The sequence below is a fragment of the Genypterus blacodes genome, unplaced genomic scaffold (genome assembly GCF_046128005.1).
Source record: "Genypterus blacodes isolate CSIRO-AG114 ecotype Tasmania unplaced genomic scaffold, CSIRO-AGI_Gbla_v1 ptg000176l_1, whole genome shotgun sequence".
NCBI lineage: Eukaryota > Metazoa > Chordata > Actinopteri > Ophidiiformes > Ophidiidae > Genypterus > Genypterus blacodes.
The window spans coordinates 662,501-683,861 of NW_027466977.1; the positions used below are offsets into that span (position 1 = coordinate 662,501).

General features: G+C 46.7%; 1 protein-coding gene across 1 annotated transcript; it reads left to right on the forward strand.

Annotated features, from left to right (window-relative positions):
- The first annotated feature begins 17,237 nt into the window (after positions 1-17,237).
- serp2 (stress-associated endoplasmic reticulum protein family member 2) lies at positions 17,238-21,186 on the forward strand. Its single transcript, XM_076167830.1, has 3 exons — positions 17,238-17,380; positions 20,573-20,645; positions 20,815-21,186. Exons 1-3 carry the CDS (start codon positions 17,297-17,299, stop codon positions 20,853-20,855), a joined length of 198 nt encoding a protein of 65 aa, XP_076023945.1. The 5' UTR covers positions 17,238-17,296; the 3' UTR covers positions 20,856-21,186.
- Positions 21,187-21,361: the final 175 nt, after the last annotated feature.

The following is a 21,361-nucleotide window of genomic DNA, read 5'->3' on the forward strand; positions in this document are numbered from 1 at the left end:
GTTATGGCAACTGATCCATGTTAAGAGGCAGCCGGCAGCCATTTCCCAGGTGTGTGTCCAGGCCGGAGACGAGAGTCTGACATTTATGCTAAAGGTCTCTAAAGGCTTTCTTCTTCTCTTATTACTTAAGGAACCTTCCAGAGTCCGTCTGCACCCGGAGGTCCAACGTCTGTAACGTGATCAAAGTGTGATGACATCATATGTGAGCGGGGAACAGAATCACCTGCGAGGTTGTTGGAGCGCGGTGGCATTTGGAAAGCATCTCACACACACACACACACACACACACACACAGACTGAGAGCGAGTGTTTGCTCCCCGGGTGTCAGTCCAGCGGTGATGATGTGTCACATGGCGATAACACGCCGGCTCTCTGTGAAGCTGCAAACTGCCTGACAACCAATCGCAACATCAATAAGTAAAGACTCTCTGGTAGCTGCTCACAACACGAGGAAGAGCTTGAAAGGATGGATTCAAGTTTTGGAGAGAGAGAGAGAGAGAGAGAGAGAGAGAGAGAGAGAGAGAGAGAGAGAGAGAGAGAGAGACGAGAGACGAAGCACAACCTTTTGATCTGTGAAAGGTCGGGGGAGGGTGTGTGTGTGTGTGTGTGTGTGTGTGTGTGTGTGTGTGTGTGTGTGTGTGTGTTGGGGGGGGGTAAAGTGTTCCTGTCCATCAGTCCAACACCAAAATGTCACCAGGAAGTGAACAGGGCAGCAACAAGGCGTAGCTGCAGGGTAAGAGGAGGAGGAGGAGGAGGAGGAGGAGGAGGAGGAGGAGAGGAAACACTGGAGAGGCTTCATGGGTCAGAAGGAAACTTAACTTACATCTATACTCACACAAGAGAGAAGAGAGAGAAGAGAGATGACTTTATAAGCTTTACACAGATCTGCGGTGCATTCTGGGTAATTGTCTCGTTGCATTCGTCCAACTTAAGCTTTACACTTTCTAATCCAAAGAGGACTCTGCAACTTTAAGAGGAAGAAGAAGTTTGTTAAGTATAAAGCTAAGAGAGTCCTCAGAACCACCCGGGACCAGAATGGGATTCAATCCCAGGACCTTCTTGCGTCTGGCTTGCTTTTGCTGTCTGTGTGGAGACTGGAGCTCCAAAGTTCCTCCCCGCCTGGTGTCCATGTGTGAACTCGGCTCTGCTGCTGTAACCTTCATCTTCCTCTTCACCCCCTTCATGACATGACTGTGATCTTAGTGTGATCTTAGCAGGACGCCCACTCCCGGGGACAGACGGCACACGGTGCTACAGACGGAGACGCCATCGTCTCCCTGTGGACCCACGAGCACCGAACCGCACGTCTGTAACTCTTCTTCTTCTGGCGTCACGGTTCTCAATCCGCGCACGTTTCTGCCGCACACGCTGAGAATCTGAGCCGGGGCTTCTGCGGCAGATCAGCTGTGTGTGTGAGCTACAGGAGAAGGAGGAGGAGAAGAAGAAGAAGGAGCTCTGCAATAAGCTGAGTCTGTGTGTTTGAACCCGTCGCGGCTCCCCGGTGCCAGAGCTCAGTCTGATTCTTCTAATCTCCAGCCACCATGATGGCCGCCATGCTCCCTTCAGAGCTTCTTCTTCTCTTTCTGCAAAGCGTTCGTATTTTACATTACATTACGATCATTTGGCAGACTCTTTTATCCAAAGCGACTTACATTACATTACCACCCTTCGCAGAGGGGGGAGCAATTGAGGGTTCGGTGCCTTGCTCAGGGGCACCTCGGCAGGGGCTCGAACCGGCGACCCTCCGGTTCCCAAGCGGAAGCACTACCCACTGAGCCACTGCCTCCCATTTTAAAACACAGCTGTACAGTCACTCCTCTTGTTTCTTCCCTTATACATGTTCACCAAATCTAAAGTCCTCTGTGTGTTCCCTCTGTGGCCCCCCTGCTGATGAAGGTGCAGGGACATGCAGCCTCCTCTTCCTCCACTCACATATTCTCTCTAATCTGCCTCATCTCTGCCTCAGTGCGACTCCGCGCTCATTCGTACGCAGCGTGTGTATTCTTCTCACGCCGCCGTGATCAATCTCTCTTTGATCCCTGTGACAGAATTATTCCCCGCCGATGCCGCCAGAGAGGAGGAGGAGGAGGAGGAAGAGGAGGAGGAGGAGCAGGAGGAAGAGGAGGAGGAGGAAGAGGTGCAGGAGGGGGAGAGGCGCTGGTCAGAGAGCTTCTCGCCTTCTGCTGTCAAAGTCTGTCCATCAGTGCTGTCCTGTCCCAGCGTCACGAGGAGGAGGAAGAGGAGGAAGAGGAGGGGGAGGAAGAGGAGGCTGGGTGCTGCTCTCCCTCACCCGTCCCTCCCTTCCTCCCTTCACTCCGGGTGTCTATCTGATGTTTACTCGTGTGTTTCCTGGAGTGCAGCAGCTTCTTCTTCTTGCATTTCTACTTCCATCGTTTCAGGAAGTGCAGTTCACACGCGTCTGATGATGAGCTGCAACCTGACAGCTGCTCACAGTCATTACAACATCTCAGTCTCTCTTCCTCTTCCACCTCTTCCTCCTCCTCCTCCTCCTTCTCCTCCTCCGCCTCCTCCTCCCTCCTCCTCCTCTGTGTTTGCAGATATTATCTCAGTGAGGTGTGAGTTGATGAGAAGCCTTCATCGTTCCCTCTCTGTTTGATGGATTCTCCGATTCTTCCGCGTTCCCGGAGCTCTGCCGGTGGAAAGTTGATGGTTAGAGACTTTCATTCATTTCCCAGATAGGAAATTGTTATTTCCCCATAATGGGAATGTGTTACTGCAGTCGTTATCCACGTTTTAAAAAGGAAAGTGGCTCCTCCATCATGCTATCAGCTCCATTCAACCACGTGCCTCCACTCCAGTCAGGCTGCTGCAGAGATCAAGACTATAACTTTAAACAAATATGAACACACACGCACACACACACACACACACACACACACACACACACACACACACACACACACACACACACACACACACACACACACACATACACACACACCTATGGATTCTGCATTGTTGCACTCCTCGGGCATTCTGTTGATTATGTTCTTTATTTATTATTCTGCTTTCACATTAACCCATCAGAATCTGGAGCTTCTGCGTCTTTAGAGGCAGGAGGAGCTCACACACAATCACACAGGGATCTAACCTGTCATGATGAGACAATGGGCTGAGAAAATAAGGGATATTAACACGGTATTGTTATCTGGGGCTGAGCTGTATTGAGTTAATGACATAATGAGATAATTACTCTCTGATCTGAATTCTTGAGCAAGATTCTGCAATGAAATCGTTTTGTTACAATCAAACGCCTCAAGAATCTAATTTGAGCAGCACTTGTCATCACTGGGTTCATAAGAAAATTGAATTGCGAAAGCCCTCAGTTTCCATAGCAACCCGACGCTAACAGTCCTTCATGTTTGCCCGCTCTTCCTCCATGTTTGTGCTGAATACCTCTCATCTGTTTCTACCTTCTTCTCACAGGGCCACTTTGTGTCTTCATGCACCAGCTCAAGCATGTTTTCAGTCCTGCTCCCAAGGGGGGGCCGAGGGGGGGGCCGTCCGCTCACCTTTCTATATGCTGCCCATTCATTATAAATGAAGCAGAGGCCTCAGAGGAGCGCAGTGATGGGGTAGGAGGTCAAGGGTATGAGGAGGAGAGAGAGGCAGGAAGTCCTTCATGAGAGACCCGAGCCGCACACACACATGAACTCCTCCAGGAGGAACTGTGCAATTATGCCAAATTATGAGGCTGGCAGTAAAGTGCCAATGTGGTATTTAAACGGCGTTGTGCGTTAAATGGCAATGGCAGGTTTTTATTACACGTACGTGCTGAAGTTTCACCTTGAATCCACATTGGAGAAACAAAGGGGAAGGGACACTTTTCTGGAGCAGGAACCTGAGGAGCTGCGTCCGCTGCGTCTGCGAGCGTCGCCCTGACGCACTTCAGTACAGGCAGAGAATGATTAATGCACGGCTCTATTTAAGACGCCGTAATTACAGAGAGAAGAGAGAGAGAGTGACTGAACCCACTGTGGGAGGAACGTGTGTGTGATGAAGGGAGAGGAGAGGCTGTCTGCACGTTCAGCTGCATGATGCTCCTACAACATTTGACCCAGAATTTGAAGAAGAGCAGCGTTAGATTACAGCTGTGGAAGTGGGATTATAGGAGAATAGAGGGACCCCCGGCTGGCAGGGGGTGTGTAATTTATTTTTCATTGTTCTGTTCTTAAATGCAGATTACTGTGAATTGACTGTAAAGAATCTGAACATGAGAGTTTATGAGGAGACGTTAAAGCTCTTTGGTCCTTCATCACCTAAAGTCTTCAGTTTAAAGATGAAATTAGACCCAGAAAAGTGGAAGCAACTCAAGTATAAGTGCAGATAATTAATCAAATCCCCTTTTTGAGCAGATATTAATATTGACCCCTTTTGTTGAATGAAGGTGCTGCACATTGTTCTCCTGTGTTTCACTGGAATCTCACAAAGATTCAGTGATATTGTGAAGAGGAAGATGAGGTCAGACTGCTGAGCTGCATTCATCATGTGAACAAAGAGAGCAGCTACAGCAGGAGCCACAGTTTGAACACCATCATCAACACATATTCATCCTAACATGTCCATCATCATCATCATCATCATCACATCATCATCAACACATCCTAATCTTAACATCTTCATCATCATCATCATCATCATCAATACATCCTCATCCTAACATCTTCATCATCATCATCATCATCATCAATACATCCTCATCCTAACGTCTTCATCATCATCATCATCATCACATCATCATCAATACATCCTCATCCTAACATCTTCATCATCCTCATCATCATAATCCATACATCCTCATCCTAACATCCTCATCATAATGTCATCATCATCACATCATCATCATCAACACCTCCTCATCCAAACATCTTCATCTTCATCATCATCATCATCATCATCATCAGTGTTATCTAGTAGAGGTAGTAGCAGCAGTCCTAGTAGAGGTAGTCATGGTTACCATCATCACCTCTCTGCTCTAATCGTCACTTTCATGTTTAATCTTTGTGCAAACACGCAAAAACTCAAACTGATTGATGAGATCCACAGACTGCTGCTCTCTGGAGGAGGAAGATCAATATCTAATTATCAATCACAGTCAATAAAGACCTGAGGGTGAACAGATCCAATCAGCTGTGAGGTTTGGGCTCTGATGGGCTGAGGGGGCGGAGACGCCGCAGGGTCGGAGCCCTTTCAGAGGAAATGAGTCTGAACCCATCAGCATGTGGTTCTGTAGGAGAACCATCACTTTCAGATCAGAACGAGGAAGGAGAAGATCAACCTGGACCTGAACCAGAGTCCGGCTCCTTCACCTTCATCATGATCGCTCCACCGTCTCTCTATGCTCTCATTAAAAAGTTTTGGATGAATATTTCCGCTATGTGTTTGCTCCTCTTCTTCAATAAAAGCCTTCCCTCTCTCTCATTCCTCCTTCTTTTTCTTCCTCCTCTCGTCTGCACCTCTTCATCGTGGCTCATTATCCCCCCGGATGCTTTGCTTTGACGAGCTCTAAATTTAATCAGGTAATGCATTTCTAATTTTACACACCTAATCGTGAGAGGAGGCTGGAAGTTGAGTCGTGCGTCTCCCTGCTCCTCGGCCGGTCGGCGCCACATCCTGGGCTTTGAGGACGCTCTCTCTGATCTTCAGCTGTGTGAGAGCTCTTGTGAGGGTGGAGAGGAAGAGTGAGTGCAGGCTTCAACTCAGACTCCATTACACGCAGCGGGCGGCGTTACAAGCCTGCGGAACAAAGAGAGGAGGAATATTACACACAAATAACCAACGCAGACAAACCTCCCTGTCTTCATCTGAATGCTGTGGTGTCAGACCTCACATCAGCATCATCATCATCATCATCGTCCTCATGGTGTTGCTGTGTTGCATTATTGATGTGGCTCTCTGTGATTGGCATTGATATTCGTAGCAATCACGGCTTCTGGAGAGTCCAGTGACACACAGTACGGACTGCTGCACAGGGACTTTGTTTGGAGTCGGCGCCCACGCTGAGACGCCAAGCTGAGATGCCGCGACTCGGTTGGCGAGCGTCCCGAAGAGACGCCGCCGCTCGTCGACTTGCTGGGCCACAGAATAGGAAGCGGCTGGAGCAGATGGTTTGGTTTGTGAGCTGGTCTGAAGCCTGAGGGTCTCTGGACTCAGAGCTCTCAGTGTGGACGAGACGTCTTTGTTGTCGTTTCACATTTCAACCAATCAGATCAGTCAAGCAGCTTTTAACAGAAGCACGGATTCGATATTCCTTTGATGTTTCAGATTGCTGAAATATTATCTGCTATTTTAACTCAAACGTCTTTAATCAGAAGAAGAAGAAGAAGAAGAAGAAGAAGAACACTGACAAACTGACAATCAAAGATGTCGGCACAGAAACATGGAGACAGTTCTTCTATGTGCGTCTGTGTGTGAGTGTGTGTGCGTGTGTGTGTGTGCGTGTGTGCGTGTGTGCGTATGGGTTAAGCGAGCAACTCAAATATGTCGGTGGAGTTCAAGAGTTTTTTTTAATAATCTGCTTTCCTTTATGAAATGTGTCTTTAATTGGTTTCTCTTTCAAAAGCTTCTTTAGGTTTGAAGGCTTTAAAGCAAAACGCTTCACAGTGAAACGATGAAGGAGAAGAAGCACTGCAGAAACTCACCACCGCTACAAACTCTTTCACTTTAATGAACGCCCTGATCGACAAAGTGAGAGAGAGAGAGAGAGAGAGAGAGAGAGAGAGAGAGAGAGAGGCCAAAACACGTGAGGAGAGGAACCGGCTGAACGGTGAAAAGCTCCAGGATGAATTAGCCAGACGTTTTGTAGTAAGTGTTTGTGTGTGTGTGTGTGTTTGTGTGTGTGTGTGTGTGTGTGTGTGTGTGTGTGTAGGGGGGGTGTCTAAACATATATATTAAGGAGCAATCCAAAGAGCAATTACACACACATCAAACGCTCCACCGGTGTCGGCCCCTGCAGGATCAGAGACGGGCTGAGGTCATGAATATTGCATGTTTCATTCCTTATGGACACATCACACACATGTTGACGTGTAACTCCGCCCAGCAAATCTGCATCTGAGGCAGAGACAGAATAGAGATGAAGCGATGCGTTCTGGGAAGGAGGAAGGAACGTTACAAACCGGCAGATAAAGGGAGTGAGCAAAGATGAAACATGATTTGTGTGTGTGTGTGTGTGTGTGTGTGTGTGTGTGTGTGTGTGTGTGTGTGTGTGTGTGTGTGTGTGTGTGTGTGTGTGTGTGTGTGTGTGTGTGTGTGTGTCTGTCTGTCTGTCTGTCTGTCTGCTGCTTGGCTCCATTTCATGACACAGAAGTGGAATCCTGCCACGGTTAATGAGCAAACAATAAACCTTTCTTCAGTTGTTGGAGCTGAGCCACTGAACTGTGATGAAGAATAAAAGTGAATAAATACTGGAGGAATTTGTAAAAAATGAAGGAAACGGTGAGGTATTCCTGCAGAAACACCTCAGAGATGATGATGATGATGGTGTAAAGAGAGGAAGAAGAAGGTGAGAAAGGTGAGGAAGGTGAGGAAGGTGAGGGGCAAAAACACACAGATTATTTTATTCATTTGAAGATTTAAACCTGATTTATTTAACAGCAGAATTCCTCTGCTTTCTTTCCTCTGAATGATTTCAGCCCTGAGGCGAGATCGGAGTGCAGACTGAACCAGGAGCAGGACTCAGCCTCAGGTCTCAGATCGCTGCTCCTCTCTGCAAACACACACTTTGGTGTTCATGCATGAAGGCAGCAGTGCAGCTGATGTTGTGATCGATGAATAAAACACAACAACACGCCTCTGCCCGCTCCTCTCTCTCTCTCTCTCTCTCTCTCTCTCTCCCGTCCTCTTACTCTGGGAGCTCAGCAGTCATCGTCCATCCATCCATCCATCCATTTTCCTCCACTTGTCCGGGTCGAGGTCGTGGAGGCAGCCCGGTAATCCTGAACCCGATCCAAGGATGTTCCGAGGCTGATATAGAATCCTTCCAGCCCCGTGTCTCCTCCCTGGTGTTCTCCCTGTGTCTCCTCCCTGTGTCTCCTCCCTGGTGTCCTCCCTGTGTCTCCTCCCTGGTCTCCTCCCTGTGGCTCCTCCCTGGTTTCCTCCCAGCTTTACCTCGCTGGGGAGGTTGACCGGGAAGCATCCTGACAAGAATCGCTCCATTCTCCTCACCTCCTCACCCTTCGGGACAGTCCTGTCCCACTTGTGTCTGCGATCTCATCCCTCCTGGTCTATTTGAGGAAGCCTTCAGCGGGGAGCGCGACAGCCTGAGATGAGCCTGGGCTGGAGGAGGCAAAGTGACAACATGCCACATTATCTGATTCACCTCTTTGCAACATCAGCATGTGGTTCAGAACGAGTCTGAGGCGGCGGCCGGTCGCCTCAGCGCTCGGGTCGCCTCAGCGCTCGGGTCGACAGCCCGCATGAATAATGAATGCGGCTGGAGCGATTGTTACAGTGGAAGAAGTCAAAGGGAAGAGAAGTGAACCAAACACAATTAGGATGAATCAATGGCAGCGATAAAACGGGACAGACGGCTTCCAAAAGCAAAGATTTGACAGGCGAGGAGAATTACTGTTAACATAAAAAAATCCTCAGGTATTTGATTGGAAAATCGATGGATGGAAGTTAATGGTCCCTCTGTGTGATATGGAGGGGCGGGGCCAGGTGTTGAGCCGCGGTAAATCAGAGATATTAAGTGAGAAATAGAGAATAACGGCTCCAACTTCCCATAATGTGCATCTGCTGCTCAGCCAATGAGCCCATAACTGCTCATCTCATCATCTGAACATCTGGGAGACGGAGTTAAGACGCGTCTGTCTCTGATCACGCTGCTATTTGTGGTTAATTAGTTCAAGTATTGGAGGGAAATCAATAACCACTTTCTGGCATTCTGGCTTGTTAATTTTTAATGTTTGATAGTTTCTGCTCATAAAGGAGCGAAGGTTGTGTTCAACGTTCAGAGACTGAGACGTGAAAACGAACTCCGCAAACTCATCAGGCAATTAAATGATACCGAGGTCAACGCAAGGAAATAAACCGGACCCCCAGGCTCAGAGGGAGAGAGCGGGTCATATTTCACCTTTATGAGGGAGATAAAACGAGACAAACAGCATAAACGGAGGCGTGTTGTGCTCCATCAGGCCCCGCCCCCCCTCCCCCTCGCCGAGCCCAGGGGTCAAGATGAGGTCAAAGCCCAAAACCTTTTTGCACTTTTATGTTTGTATGCAGTAAAATTCAGTGTTTGCGGCGGCGTTTAACACAAGGTCGCCTATAGCAACGGCCATTACTGAGGAATGACTTTAAAAAGCACAGCGTTTGACCCTGAACGCCTCACAGAATTAGCTGCGGTTTCAAAGCTGCTGAATTCAGCAAACAGGGAAAAGCACAATCCAAGCCCCTCGACCCCGTTTCACCATCGCTCACCGTGCAGCCATCAATTCTGCTCAGGATCCCATCAGCTGTGTGTTAAGAGCTTCTGCTGCTCGCCGCCTGACTGAGTGACTGAGTTGTTTTCAGCCTCGACCGCGAGGAGAACGTGGACGTAATGGAGAGCCGGGGTGAACACGGCGCTCAAGTCACCAAACAGGAGCAAAGCCAAATGGATAGCAGCTACTCCACTCTCTCACACACACACACACACACACACACACACACACACACAGCAGAAGAAGATGAAAACAGAGCTTCCAAACTTTCCACATACATCAACGTATAGATGAGGGAGGAAGCAGAAGGGAAAGACTTCCAGGCTTTATGAGTGAGAGAATAGATTTGATCTGCATCTGTTCCTCGATCATAAACATCTATATGATCCAATGCTGGATGGTGGAGTAACTTTAAACTGCAGCATGTAACAGCCAAACAGAGTTAAACATCCTTAGGGGACATTTAAGGCTTCATTTCCTCCTGCAGCTCTAATTCCTTCAACCTTTCGCCCTCTCGCTGCCCGGCTGGATGAATCAGAGCTCATCAAGTTAAACCGGTGAGTCAAAACATTGGAGATTTCCACCTTTCCCCCGGCAGCTCTTTTTTTTAACAATACATCACTGAAAGTAAACTCTTCTTCTCTTATACATATGCAGCAGATAAAGCACATCTGCCTGCGTCGCCTCAGACGTTTGTCTCAGATGGTTTCTACCTCGCGGCTGTTTGTTCTAATTAACTTGTGAGGGAGAAAATGTTTGTTTCCTTTTCTGTTTTACACACAAACACACACACACACAGACACACACACACACACACACAGGGTGGATGAAGCGCTCCCAGCAGGGCCGGTCTGCAGGGTCTGTTTCACATAAAGCATCAGGAAGACTTCATTCGTCATTATGAATTCTATTGAAGCATCTGAGTCTGAGACGAGGAAACAACAGAAAACAAGAATATTAAAGATACAAATCACCTCCTCCTCATCAAACACACACACACACACACACCTGAGATGAAATTGGACCTAGGAGGACTTCCACCTCCACCTCCTCCTCCTCCACCGGTTTGTTGCCTAATCAGGATTAAGCGGCGGTGTGTGTGTGAGAGACTCATTAAAGCAGCTACACTGTTTACAATGTTTACACACACACACACACACACACACACACACACACACACACACACACACACACATACACACACACACACACACACAGTCAATGGAGGAAGATGTTTTAATGCTTTAATAGCCTGTTTGATTAATGAAGGTGTCCGGGGGTGTTTGTGTTTCAGCGCGTTAAGCTTCTTCTCCTCTCCTCTGCTCCTCTTCCCACAGAAATCACAACAAAACAATCTGATGAAGAGTAAACCCGGGTCAGTCTGAGGCTGAGGAGCCAACAGGTGCCTTCTTTAAAGATTCACTTATAAGATCTGTGAAGTTACTGAAGTGAATCCTGATGAGAGTTGAGCTGGACTCACGAGGCGTTCATGGTCCGATGATATAGTGCAGAGAGGCTGGACGGTGCGTTCGAGGAACAAACATGTCAGTGTGCGTTTGTGTTTCCTGTCAGGTAAAACTGAGCAATGCTGCCGGCATGTGGCGTGTTTGGTTACTGCAGGAGGATGGGGTTGAATCATGCAGAAGCTGGTACATGTTTCTCAATCTGTGGTTTCCCTGGGAGACCTGAGAGCAGCACGCTCGTTTCCTGCAGGTGTGTTTACAGATCTTTATTTCATAAAGCCTGGAAATCACAGCTGAATTGAAGAACACCTGAACACCTCACTATGTGGCAGAAGGTTCTGGCAGTCTGTGTCCTTATGTGTGGTACTCACAGTGTGTGTGTGTGTGTGTGTGTGTGTGTGTGTGTGTGTGTGTGTGTGTGTGTGTGCGCGCGTGTGGCTCTGACAGGACTGGGAGCGTTTTACTCGCTCGCTTTCAAGTTCAGAACTATTTTGAGAGAACTTAAGAAAAGTGCAACTTACTGCACAGTTGGATGAACGCTCTCACAAACACACACACGCACACACACACACACACACACACACACGCACACACACACACATGCACACGTGGACCGAGCATGTTGGAGCAAACATCCGATACCCTCACTTCCTTTTTGACTCCACAACAACTGGAACCCAATCCCATCCATATAGGCCACGCCCAGTTTTGTGTGTAGCTCCTCCTACATTTTTGAGTCAATCATCACGTAAACTTAAGAGTATAAACATTTGGACCGAGCTGATCCAGAGCCAGATACTGGGACCATGTGTCCTATCATCCGCTGCCAAAGAGGGAGTGGCTCGTTCATCAGAAGAGTAACTGGAGGACGACTCAGCCTTGGCGGAGGTATGTGCTCTCTGGGTTTAGAATGTAACTGAAATCGAGTTTAGAACGTTCTTAATCACTCTATGCTGTAAACACATTGTCATTAACCCTTGTGGACATGAACCAGATGTTTGTAGAGTCTTTGCTTCAGACGCTCACAGTCCTGAGACGTCTGCAGAGCCTGAGGACGTTCAGAAGAACCAAATAAACATCTGTGAGAAGAAGCTGTTCAAAGTGCTGACACGGGTTCACTTCCTGTTTATATAGCAGAAACGTGTGTGAGATGACAGAACGACGTCTCCGTCTCTGTTCCATGGTTTCTGTCTCCTCACACCTTTGATTCCAGAACCTTCAGGGCATTTTGTGCTCATTTGAAATCCTGCAGAGACTGAATACTTCTCTAATATGAGCACTAAATATCTATTTCAGGTAAAGCCTCTGGGGGCAAAGTGAGGGATTGGACTGAGCTCCATGCAGTGAAACAAACATCTTACTAGTTGGTGGATGTGTGTGAGTTTTGATTCTGATGAACACACACTTCCCTGAAATGTTCCACCTGCCGGAGCGACGCCTTTGTCTTCATCTTTCTGGGATTAAAAGCAGGATGTGGGGATGCGTAACTTGCCTTACTGAGAGAGTAGGAGGTGTGTGTGTGTGTGTGTGTGTGTGTGTGTGTGTGTGTGTGTGGTTTCCTCTAAAGCCAATGCAGCAACTGCTTAAAGACAAGAAGGAGAGAATGAGCAGTGAGGGAAATAAGGAGACGGACGTCCGAAGCTCAAGCTGAAACCAGGAACGTTTTGACGCGGCCACAGCGTCCGTCACTCATGGAGGCGTTAGCTTTAAGGACGGTTCACGTTGGAGACGCACGTCAATCACGTGAAAGCTTTATGGAGTGATTGACAGCGTCTGAACACATGTTCTTTTACATTTCTGTTGTATTCTTTATTTGCTTGAGTTAATCAGGGCTGCAGTTTGATTCTTGTTTATTCTTCCTGCAGATTGCTGTTACCAGGGTTACCAGATGAGGGCGTCGTCCTCTGTTGTGTTCTCTGTCTTTTCACCTGTTCCGTCCTCTTCCTCCTCCTCTGCCCTGTACTCCAGCAGGGTTGTGGAGGTGAGCTGATAACATGGCGCCCTCCTGTGGACAGATGGAGGCTCGCGCTATGGCCGTGACCATAAACAAAACACCGACATACCGATGCAGACAGACAGACAGTTTCGGTTTCAGTTTTTGATGTCGGTACCACAGAGAGAAGAAAAGAGAAACATTTTGTTTTATTCAATTATTCATATTTATTTTTCAACACAAACATTTGCAGTCTAACAAAATCCCTCCAGCTGCTTCAGGATCAAGAGGGCAGAAGAAGCCACACACAGTTTGGTCACGCTGTGCCGTGTTTGCTCAGCAGGGGGCGACATTGAGCTAGAAATGATCTTGATCAGATCAGAGAGATTGGACAGAAAAACACACTTTGGTCTCATTTATTATAGATTCTGTCTTTGCTGCACTTTTTAGATAATACACTTTTTTGTTGTTATCTCAGTTGTTGTTGGGTTAAGCTTCACTGTTTGACTCTGATACTGAGGATGATCAAAGGGAATCCATGGGAGCACACAGGTAATTGTGTGTGCGTGCGTGCGTGCGTGCGTGCGGATCTTTAAAACGAAAATCGAAATTTAAGAAAACATTTCAGTGAAAAATGCAAAATTAACACTGAAAATCACCCTGAAGATTGATTGTAGTTCAGTCTGAGCTGCAGTGGCTGAGCATGTTGATGATGTAAACAAAGGTCAGAGTTCATGCAGGTTGTCGTCTTGGCTTTATTGTGAGGTTTGACGTAAAGGTTAAAGGTCGGCCAGGTCATGACCTGGAAAACCTGTAAAGTGTTTTCTTTCTGGCATGTGTGTGTGTGTGTGTGTGTGTGTGTGTGTGTGTGTAACAATTATCACTGAGAGATAGTTGACACTTTTCTTCATTTTCTGCATAGTTTCTTCTTCTTCTCCTACGTCACACAGATTCCTGGCCGACTGCAGTGACGGCAAACGTGGACGTGATGATGTGTGTGTCCTGAGGCGGCGAGCTCCAGGCGCACAACAACATACTCACAAACTCACACATAAGATACGTTTACGCACACAACAACGGTGTGACGTCAGCCGCGGAGCCGCATGTCAATGTAAACGCAAGTTATGGAGCAAACAACCTGTGGGTATGTGTGTGTGGGTGTGGGAAAAATTATTGTGCGAAATAACACACACACCCACACACACACACCATTTTAGCTGAAGCCCTCCTGTGTGCTTTGCTGGCTTCACTTTGCGCTCATGTCCACGTGTGTGTGCATGTGCGGTGGATACACGTGTGTGTGTGTGTGTCCATCTTTGTCCTGCACACTTACTGTATGTGTGTGTGTGTGTCTGTGTGTGTGTGTGTGTGTGTGTGTGTGTGTGTGTATTCACTCATTCTTGCGCTCTCTCGGGTTTTCAGGCTTGCCGCCATTGTGCTTCTTTTGTGCGCTGCTGCTTTGTTCCCTGAAAGTAAAACAGCAGCGTTTATGTGTGTGTGTGTGTGTGTGTGTGTGTGTGTGTGTGTGTGTGTGTGTGTGTGTGTGTGTGTGTGTGTGTGTCAGGACAATTTGGGCCGAGCTGCAGCCCCGGGACCTCCAGAGGAGACACACAAAGAGGTGCAGGACTCTAATCATCAGGACAAAGAGGGAGACATGGCCGTCCACCTTTAACCCTTCAATCACACACACACACACACACACACACACACACACACACACACACACACACACACACACACACACACATATACAGCTTCAGCTGGTTTCATGCTTGTGTGTGGTTGAGCTCAGATCATCTGTGATCTTCAGCGCTCCTGGGTTTGACCTTTATCAGTCAGCAGGAGGAAGAAGTGATGAAGGAACTGAAATGAGCATATCAAGGTCAAACTGGTCTCTCTCTCTCTCTCTCTCTCCCCCCCTCTTGCTCTTTCTTTCTCTCTCTCTCTCTCTGTCTCTCTCTCTCTCTCTCTCTCCCATGCTCTCTCTCTCTGTCCCTCTTGCTCTCTCCCCATCTCTCTCTCCCCCTCTCCTCTCCCTCCCTTGCTCTCTCTCCCCCTCTCTTGCTCTCTCTCTCTCTCCCTTGCTCTCTCTCTCCCCCTCTCTTGCTCAATCTCTCTCTTTCTCTCTGTCCCTCTTGCACTCTCTCTCTCTCTCTCTCTCTCTCTCTCTCTCTCTCTCTCTCTCTCTCTCTCTCTCTCTCTCTCTCTCTCATGAATGGGAGAGAGAATGAAAGGCAGATTGTTTCTGCTGGTGTTTTCCTCTCAGACTGAATGTTTACTCTCTAATCATCCAACTTGGTACCTGAAGTAAACATTCTGACTGAAGCCAAGCTGACCTGAGGACACCTGAAGACACCTGACAAATTTGTGTTTGTTTGTGTGTGTGTGTGTGTGTGTGTGTGTGTGTGTGGCCGGTCTGCATAACAACACGCCTGAATAAATCGATGCTGGATCACATAGTGGAGGTCCGTCATGCTGAGTCAGCGTCGGTTGGTTTGTTTCATAAAGGTGTGAAGGTGTAACCACGACGATCTGCAGCCTCAATCACAGTTTAATCAAAGTGTTACTGTGCACATAAACAGAGGAGAGACTGAAGCTGAAGCATCTGTGCGCCATCGCTCCATCGCTGACTGACCAAACTGGAATGGAGATGCTGGTGTGTGTGTGCGTGTGTGTGTTAAGTTATATATACACTGTATGTATGCGGTGTGTGTGTGTGTGTGTGTGTATGTTTAAGATTCCAGATGAATCACCGGCTCCCCGAGCAAATTACTCCAGCATCAAGGCCGGCAGGACCCTGGGGAGGGAAAAGAGCCGAGCAGGCAAATGAAAAGAAGCTTGTTCCAGATGTAATGAGCTTCAACCCAGCGACCCGCCGAGGGCGCTCACACAGAGCTGATGTTGTTGGTGTGAACCGTCACATTCAGACATCAGAGACGTTTCCTTCCCCCTGCAGCTGCCCCACCCTCGCCCCCCCTCACCTGAGGCCCTCGCTCACGTTTTTGCCTTTATTTTGCCGTCTAACTGCTGTTTACACTGCAGCAGGGTAAACACCGACACACATGTACACACACACATACCTCCACTGTGCGTGTGGAGTGTAATGTGTAATTAGGTGAGCGACTTTGAGGTAAACAAGCCTGAATTTGGGTCATATAGGCTCAATGGTACATTCCAAAAATAGATCCAGGGCCGCAGGGAGGGGGGGGGGGGGGGGGGGGGGGGGGGTTACCTTACATTACTGAGGCTTTGTGGCAGTGCATGATGGGTAGGCAGTGCCGGCCCCACATATTATGCCGCAAAAGCAGCCGCCCATGACGGTCACGGGGCCTCATGGTAGTTTGGTCATTTCAAAACAAGAAAAACACTCAATTCAAATTCACCATCTAACTTTTCTGTTCAGGTTTGATGCCTAAACTTTGTCTAAATCATGATGTTGATCTGTTTGTCATCCGTCATTTCCAATGTTGATCTATTTAGGTTTTTCCTCAGGGAAGGTTTTCCAGCTGCACGTGTGTGTGTGAACATGTGACTGAAGGATCCCAGCAGCTAGAACGCTGTCTCCATCCTGTGTGCTGTGATCTTACTCACACTCTTATATTGAAGTGTAAATATCATATAAAGTGTTTGGATACGTGAAGAGTTTGTTGAGGCAGACACCTTCAATAAACAAGAGGATGAGTGTGTGTTTGTGTTTTCCTCCAGCTATGTTTTGACCCCATGAATGAATGTATGAGAGAAAGAGAGAGAGAGAGAGAGAGAGAGAGAGAGAGTGGTTGAAGTTGCCCAAAGCAGCAAATGATCCTAGTGCCATATAGATGATGTGTTTGAACTTCAATATATCCCTTCACTATAATGTGTTGGATTCATGTTAATGTGTATTTAAAGACATTTGAATTTGTGGGGAAAAAATTTGTTTTTATTTTAATTTTTAATTTTTTAATTTAAAATTGTCTAATCAAACACAAATTTCGCGACCCCCCTGCAGTACCTTCGCGGACCCCCTGGGGGTCGCGGACCCCCTTTTGAAGACCTCTGCGTTAGACTCCACTCAGAGTCGCGCTCTGTCTGCTCCTCCATAGAAACGTGCAGGTGCACCGGGACGCGTAGTGTAAAGCTCAAAAAGACTGAGCAGGTAATTTCCGGTTATATAATCAGAATAAAAGCTCAAAAAGTATTGTTAACGTTTGAATTCGATGGAGACGTAGGAAATAGCGTGTCTGATGGAAATGGTAAGTTGTGTTGAGTAAAATATCAAAACAAACATCAGTCCAAATATATCAGGCACCTAAAACTGAGGTGCACTGCGCTCTCATTGTGAAGGTAGCTTCGGCTAGCTTCCGGTTTGGTTGTGGCAAACACCTTCACGATTGATGCCGTCATCAGCCTGAAGCATCGTAATATAACGGGCGAAAGTGGCCGTCGTTTCCTCCAGAAGATCAGCGTCTGTGCGGAAGATGGTGGCCAAACAGAGGATCCGCATGGCCAACGAGAAACACAGCAAGAACATCACGCAGAGGGGCAACGTGGCCAAGACGCTGGTGAGCCGCAGTGACACGGAGCAGCAGGCAGGACGTTAGCCCAGATAGGTGCCGCTCAGTCCGGTATGACAGAGCAGGAAGCCCCGCTGGCGCCTGCTTCTTATCCATACATCTGTCACATACAACATGAGTCACCCGCACGGTCACACGCACACACACACACACACACACACACACGCACACACGCACACACGCACACAAGCACACCAAGCAGGAATCAATCCTCACATTGATCGTTACCGCCCATAGTGTTTGTTTTACTAGAATAAAAGCTTCTACAGGCTGTGATGACGTCACCGCTGCTCGGATGTCGAACACATGTGGATACAAAGTGATCATAAAGGTTTATATCCATGGCAACCAAGGTAATTTTAGTTACCTTTTCTTTTCGTTTTTTTTCTCTTGCAATTTTATTTGATATTAAATTACTTTTATGAATTGTTGATCATTTTTCATTTTCATGTTGGGCAACTTCCATCATTTAGTTCTATTTTTTATCTCAATTTTTTTTTAACACAACACTTAATTCAACATATTGTTTTGTCCTTATGGAACAAAGAATAGGCAGCATCTTCAATATATGAAACCTTAAAAACAATACTTTTAATAGTAAAAGTATTATACAGTATAACATGAGTAGAAACAGAAGTTTGGATTGAAGTGATGATAAAAACACAAATATTTATATAAAGACTTTCAGATATAAAAAGTTGGAGGCTCAAGTTTCATTAATTATATTATAAACACACTAATAATAACTATTAATAATCATCCATTTTGTCCAAATGTTTTTTATTTATTTATCATATTCTCCAGAATAAAGTGCTTGTGATCGATTAGATACGTTTAGAGTTTAGTAGACGAATCCATCAAAATGAAAAAGAACAAAAAGAAAAACAAAAGGAGAAAAGGGGAAGAAAGATGGCAAAAAGAAGGATAGAATAGAAACACAAGGAAAAGGAGGTAAAGAAAAAGAAAGATAGATGGAGAAAAAAAATGGCAAAAAGAACGACAGAGTGAGAAAATGAGAAGACAATGGTGAAGAAAAAGAAACAACAGAAAATAGGGAGAAAAAGAAAATGACAAAAAAAAAGCTAATATTTCACACACAGCCTCCAGAGTACAAGTGAGAAAAGAGAGCCAAAGAAACAGAATGAGAAATGAGAAAAAGAGGTCAAATAAAGGTGGACAGGTTAATTGCCCCTAGCTCTAACCCTGAACCCTAACTCTAACCCTAACTCCAGCCTTAACCCTCACCCACTTTCACCACTTTATTAGGTGAAAACAAGTTCAGGTCACGTTTTGGTAGTTTTTGCATTGGGGTCTATGGGAGCACCCTGAAGGAAGTGAGATAAAGAGTCCAAACCAACTCAGCTAACATTCTTGGGGCCAATAAAGGCACTTTGCCAAGTTTCAGACCTGTAGCTCAAGCCGTTTTCAAAACCCTAACCCTAACTCCAGCCTTAATCCTCACCCACTTTCACCACTTTAATAGGTGGAAAAAAAGTTTGGGCAAAAGCTGTTCCAATCAACTCAAAATAGCCTGAAACATGCTCCTAAACACTTTCTGGATAAACTTTTGTTTTTTGGGGGCCACTTGGTCCCATTTTGCTGTTGTTTTTGCATTGGAGTCTATGGGAGCACCCTGAAGAAAGTGAGATTAAGAGTCCAAACCAACTCAGCTAACATTCTGGGGGCCAATAACGGCACTGTGCCAAGTTTCAGACCTGTAGCTCAAGCCGTTTTCAAAACCCTAACCCTAGCTCCAACCCTAACTCCAACCTAATCCTCACCCACTTTCACACTTTGTCACATTTTGCTGTCGTTTTTGCATTGGAGTCTATGGGAGCACCCTGAAGGAAGTGAGATAAAGAGTCCAAACCAACTCAGCTAACATTCTGGGGGCCAATAACGGCACTGTGCCAAGTTTCAGACCTGTAGCTCAAGCCGTTTTCAAAACCCTAACCCTAACTCCAACCCTAACTCCAACCTAATCCTCACCCACTTACACCACTTTATTAGGTGGAAAAAAAGTTTGGGCAAAAGCTGTTCCAATCAACTCAAAATGGTTGATACATGCTCCTAAACACTTTCTGGAGAAACCTTTGTTTTTTGGGGGCCACTTGGTCCCATTTTGCTGTTGTTTTTGCATTGGAGTCTATGGGAGCACCCTGAAGGAAGTGAGATAAAGAGTCCAAACCAACTCAGCTAACATTCTGGGGGCCAATAACGGCACTGTGCCAAGTTTCAGACCTGTAGCTCAAGCCGTTTTCAAAACCCTAACCCTAACTCCAGACTTTAGCAAACAAGTACTAATTGAAAGAAATGACCAAAACATGGAAGAATAAATATGGAGTTGCAGGCGGAGAAAGAAGAAGATTGTCCAGGCTTGTTCGGCCTTGGTGGAGGGATGAGCTCTAATGTGTGACCTTCTAGTTCCTATTGGATTCTTTTTAAATGTGTTTTTGTAACAATGATAAAAGATTATACTGAAGTGTTCCACCACAAACAAGTACTTTTTGCATTATTTTAACTTTTTAACAACCTCCTTTCCTTGGCCTTTGTGGGTTTGTGCTCTAAATGTAGGTGAGAGGGCTTTAAAGTGAAGCGTCAGGGCCGACTTGGGTCACTTTCTAAAACAGAGACGCTGTTATTACATCGACAAAGCAGAACTTTGTCCAGAATCCTTTAGAGCAGCATACAAACATCTAAGTGTGTGATGTCACTATGTGATGATGATGATGGGTTCTTCTCAATCCGTCTAGACAGAAAGCTGGCGCTGCACCGCTCATCCCTTCCTCACGCTCACGTCAGAGCAAACAGCTTCCTGCTCACTGTGCAGATTTGACTTTATAATTAGACTCGTTGCTTCGACCTCACTGTTGTTACTGTGAGTGTTTTGATGAGTCTGTGGCAAACACACCGTCTCCTTTAATGTCATATTTTTCTTGCAAAGTCAGCCCAAAACAAGTGAGGATGTGATGACACTCACACACACACACACACACACTCTGGTGGAGACGGGGACCGAAACAGCACAACGCAAAAACAAACTCACCACTGCTGGAAAGTGTAAACGTCTCTGTAAATCTACACGTGTTCAAACACACAGACTTTTGCTCTGCAGCATTGGTTCCTGCAGCAATGCCTTAATGTGTGCACGTGTGTGTGTCTGTGTGTGTTTCCCCATAGCGACCACAGGAGGAAAAGTATCCAGTGGGCCCCTGGCTGCTCGCCCTCTTTGTATTTGTTGTGTGTGGATCAGGTAAGTGGCTCTTTTATCTACAGAACAGTGTGTGTGTGTGTGTGTGTGTGTGTGTGTGTGTGTGTGTGTGCAGGTCACTTTGATCGCTACTTTGTGCCAAGTGAGGAGAAATCTGACATCTCAAAAGTGAAAAGCGACTCTGATCTGAGTGCGTCTGTGCGTCTCTCAGCCATATTTCAGATCATCCAGAGCATCCGCATGGGAATGTGATCACCAGGGACGCTACAGACCGCCACCCCCCACCCCATGGTCTCACTGAGCCTGACCCCCCCAGAGGCCAAAGCTTCAGATCCTCCAGACCTCAGAGAAAGAAGCTTCATCACCACTTCAGCCCTGCACCCCATCGCACTCTGACGGCTTTTCTATGGACCTAAAACTATGCTGGCTGGAGAGAGTGACTCTTCACGTGGCTCATACGCGTCTGTCTGTCTGTCTGTGTGTGTGAGTGTGTGTGCATGAAAGTGTAAGTGTGCGGTCGCTGACATCATCCCTGCTGACGATGTGCCGTTCGTGTCCGTTTCAGTATTTGTCTGTGTTGTGCAAGGAGAATCTTTTACAAATAAATGTTGAGCATTTCGGTGGTGTGCCTGGTCTCTCTTCTCTGCGTTGCCAATCAGCAGATTCATCCAGGACGGGAATCTGGCACTGTTGATGTTGTACATGACGAAACCAGACATTTTTGGAGGTATTGTATGTATCTGAAGTATCAAGTATCA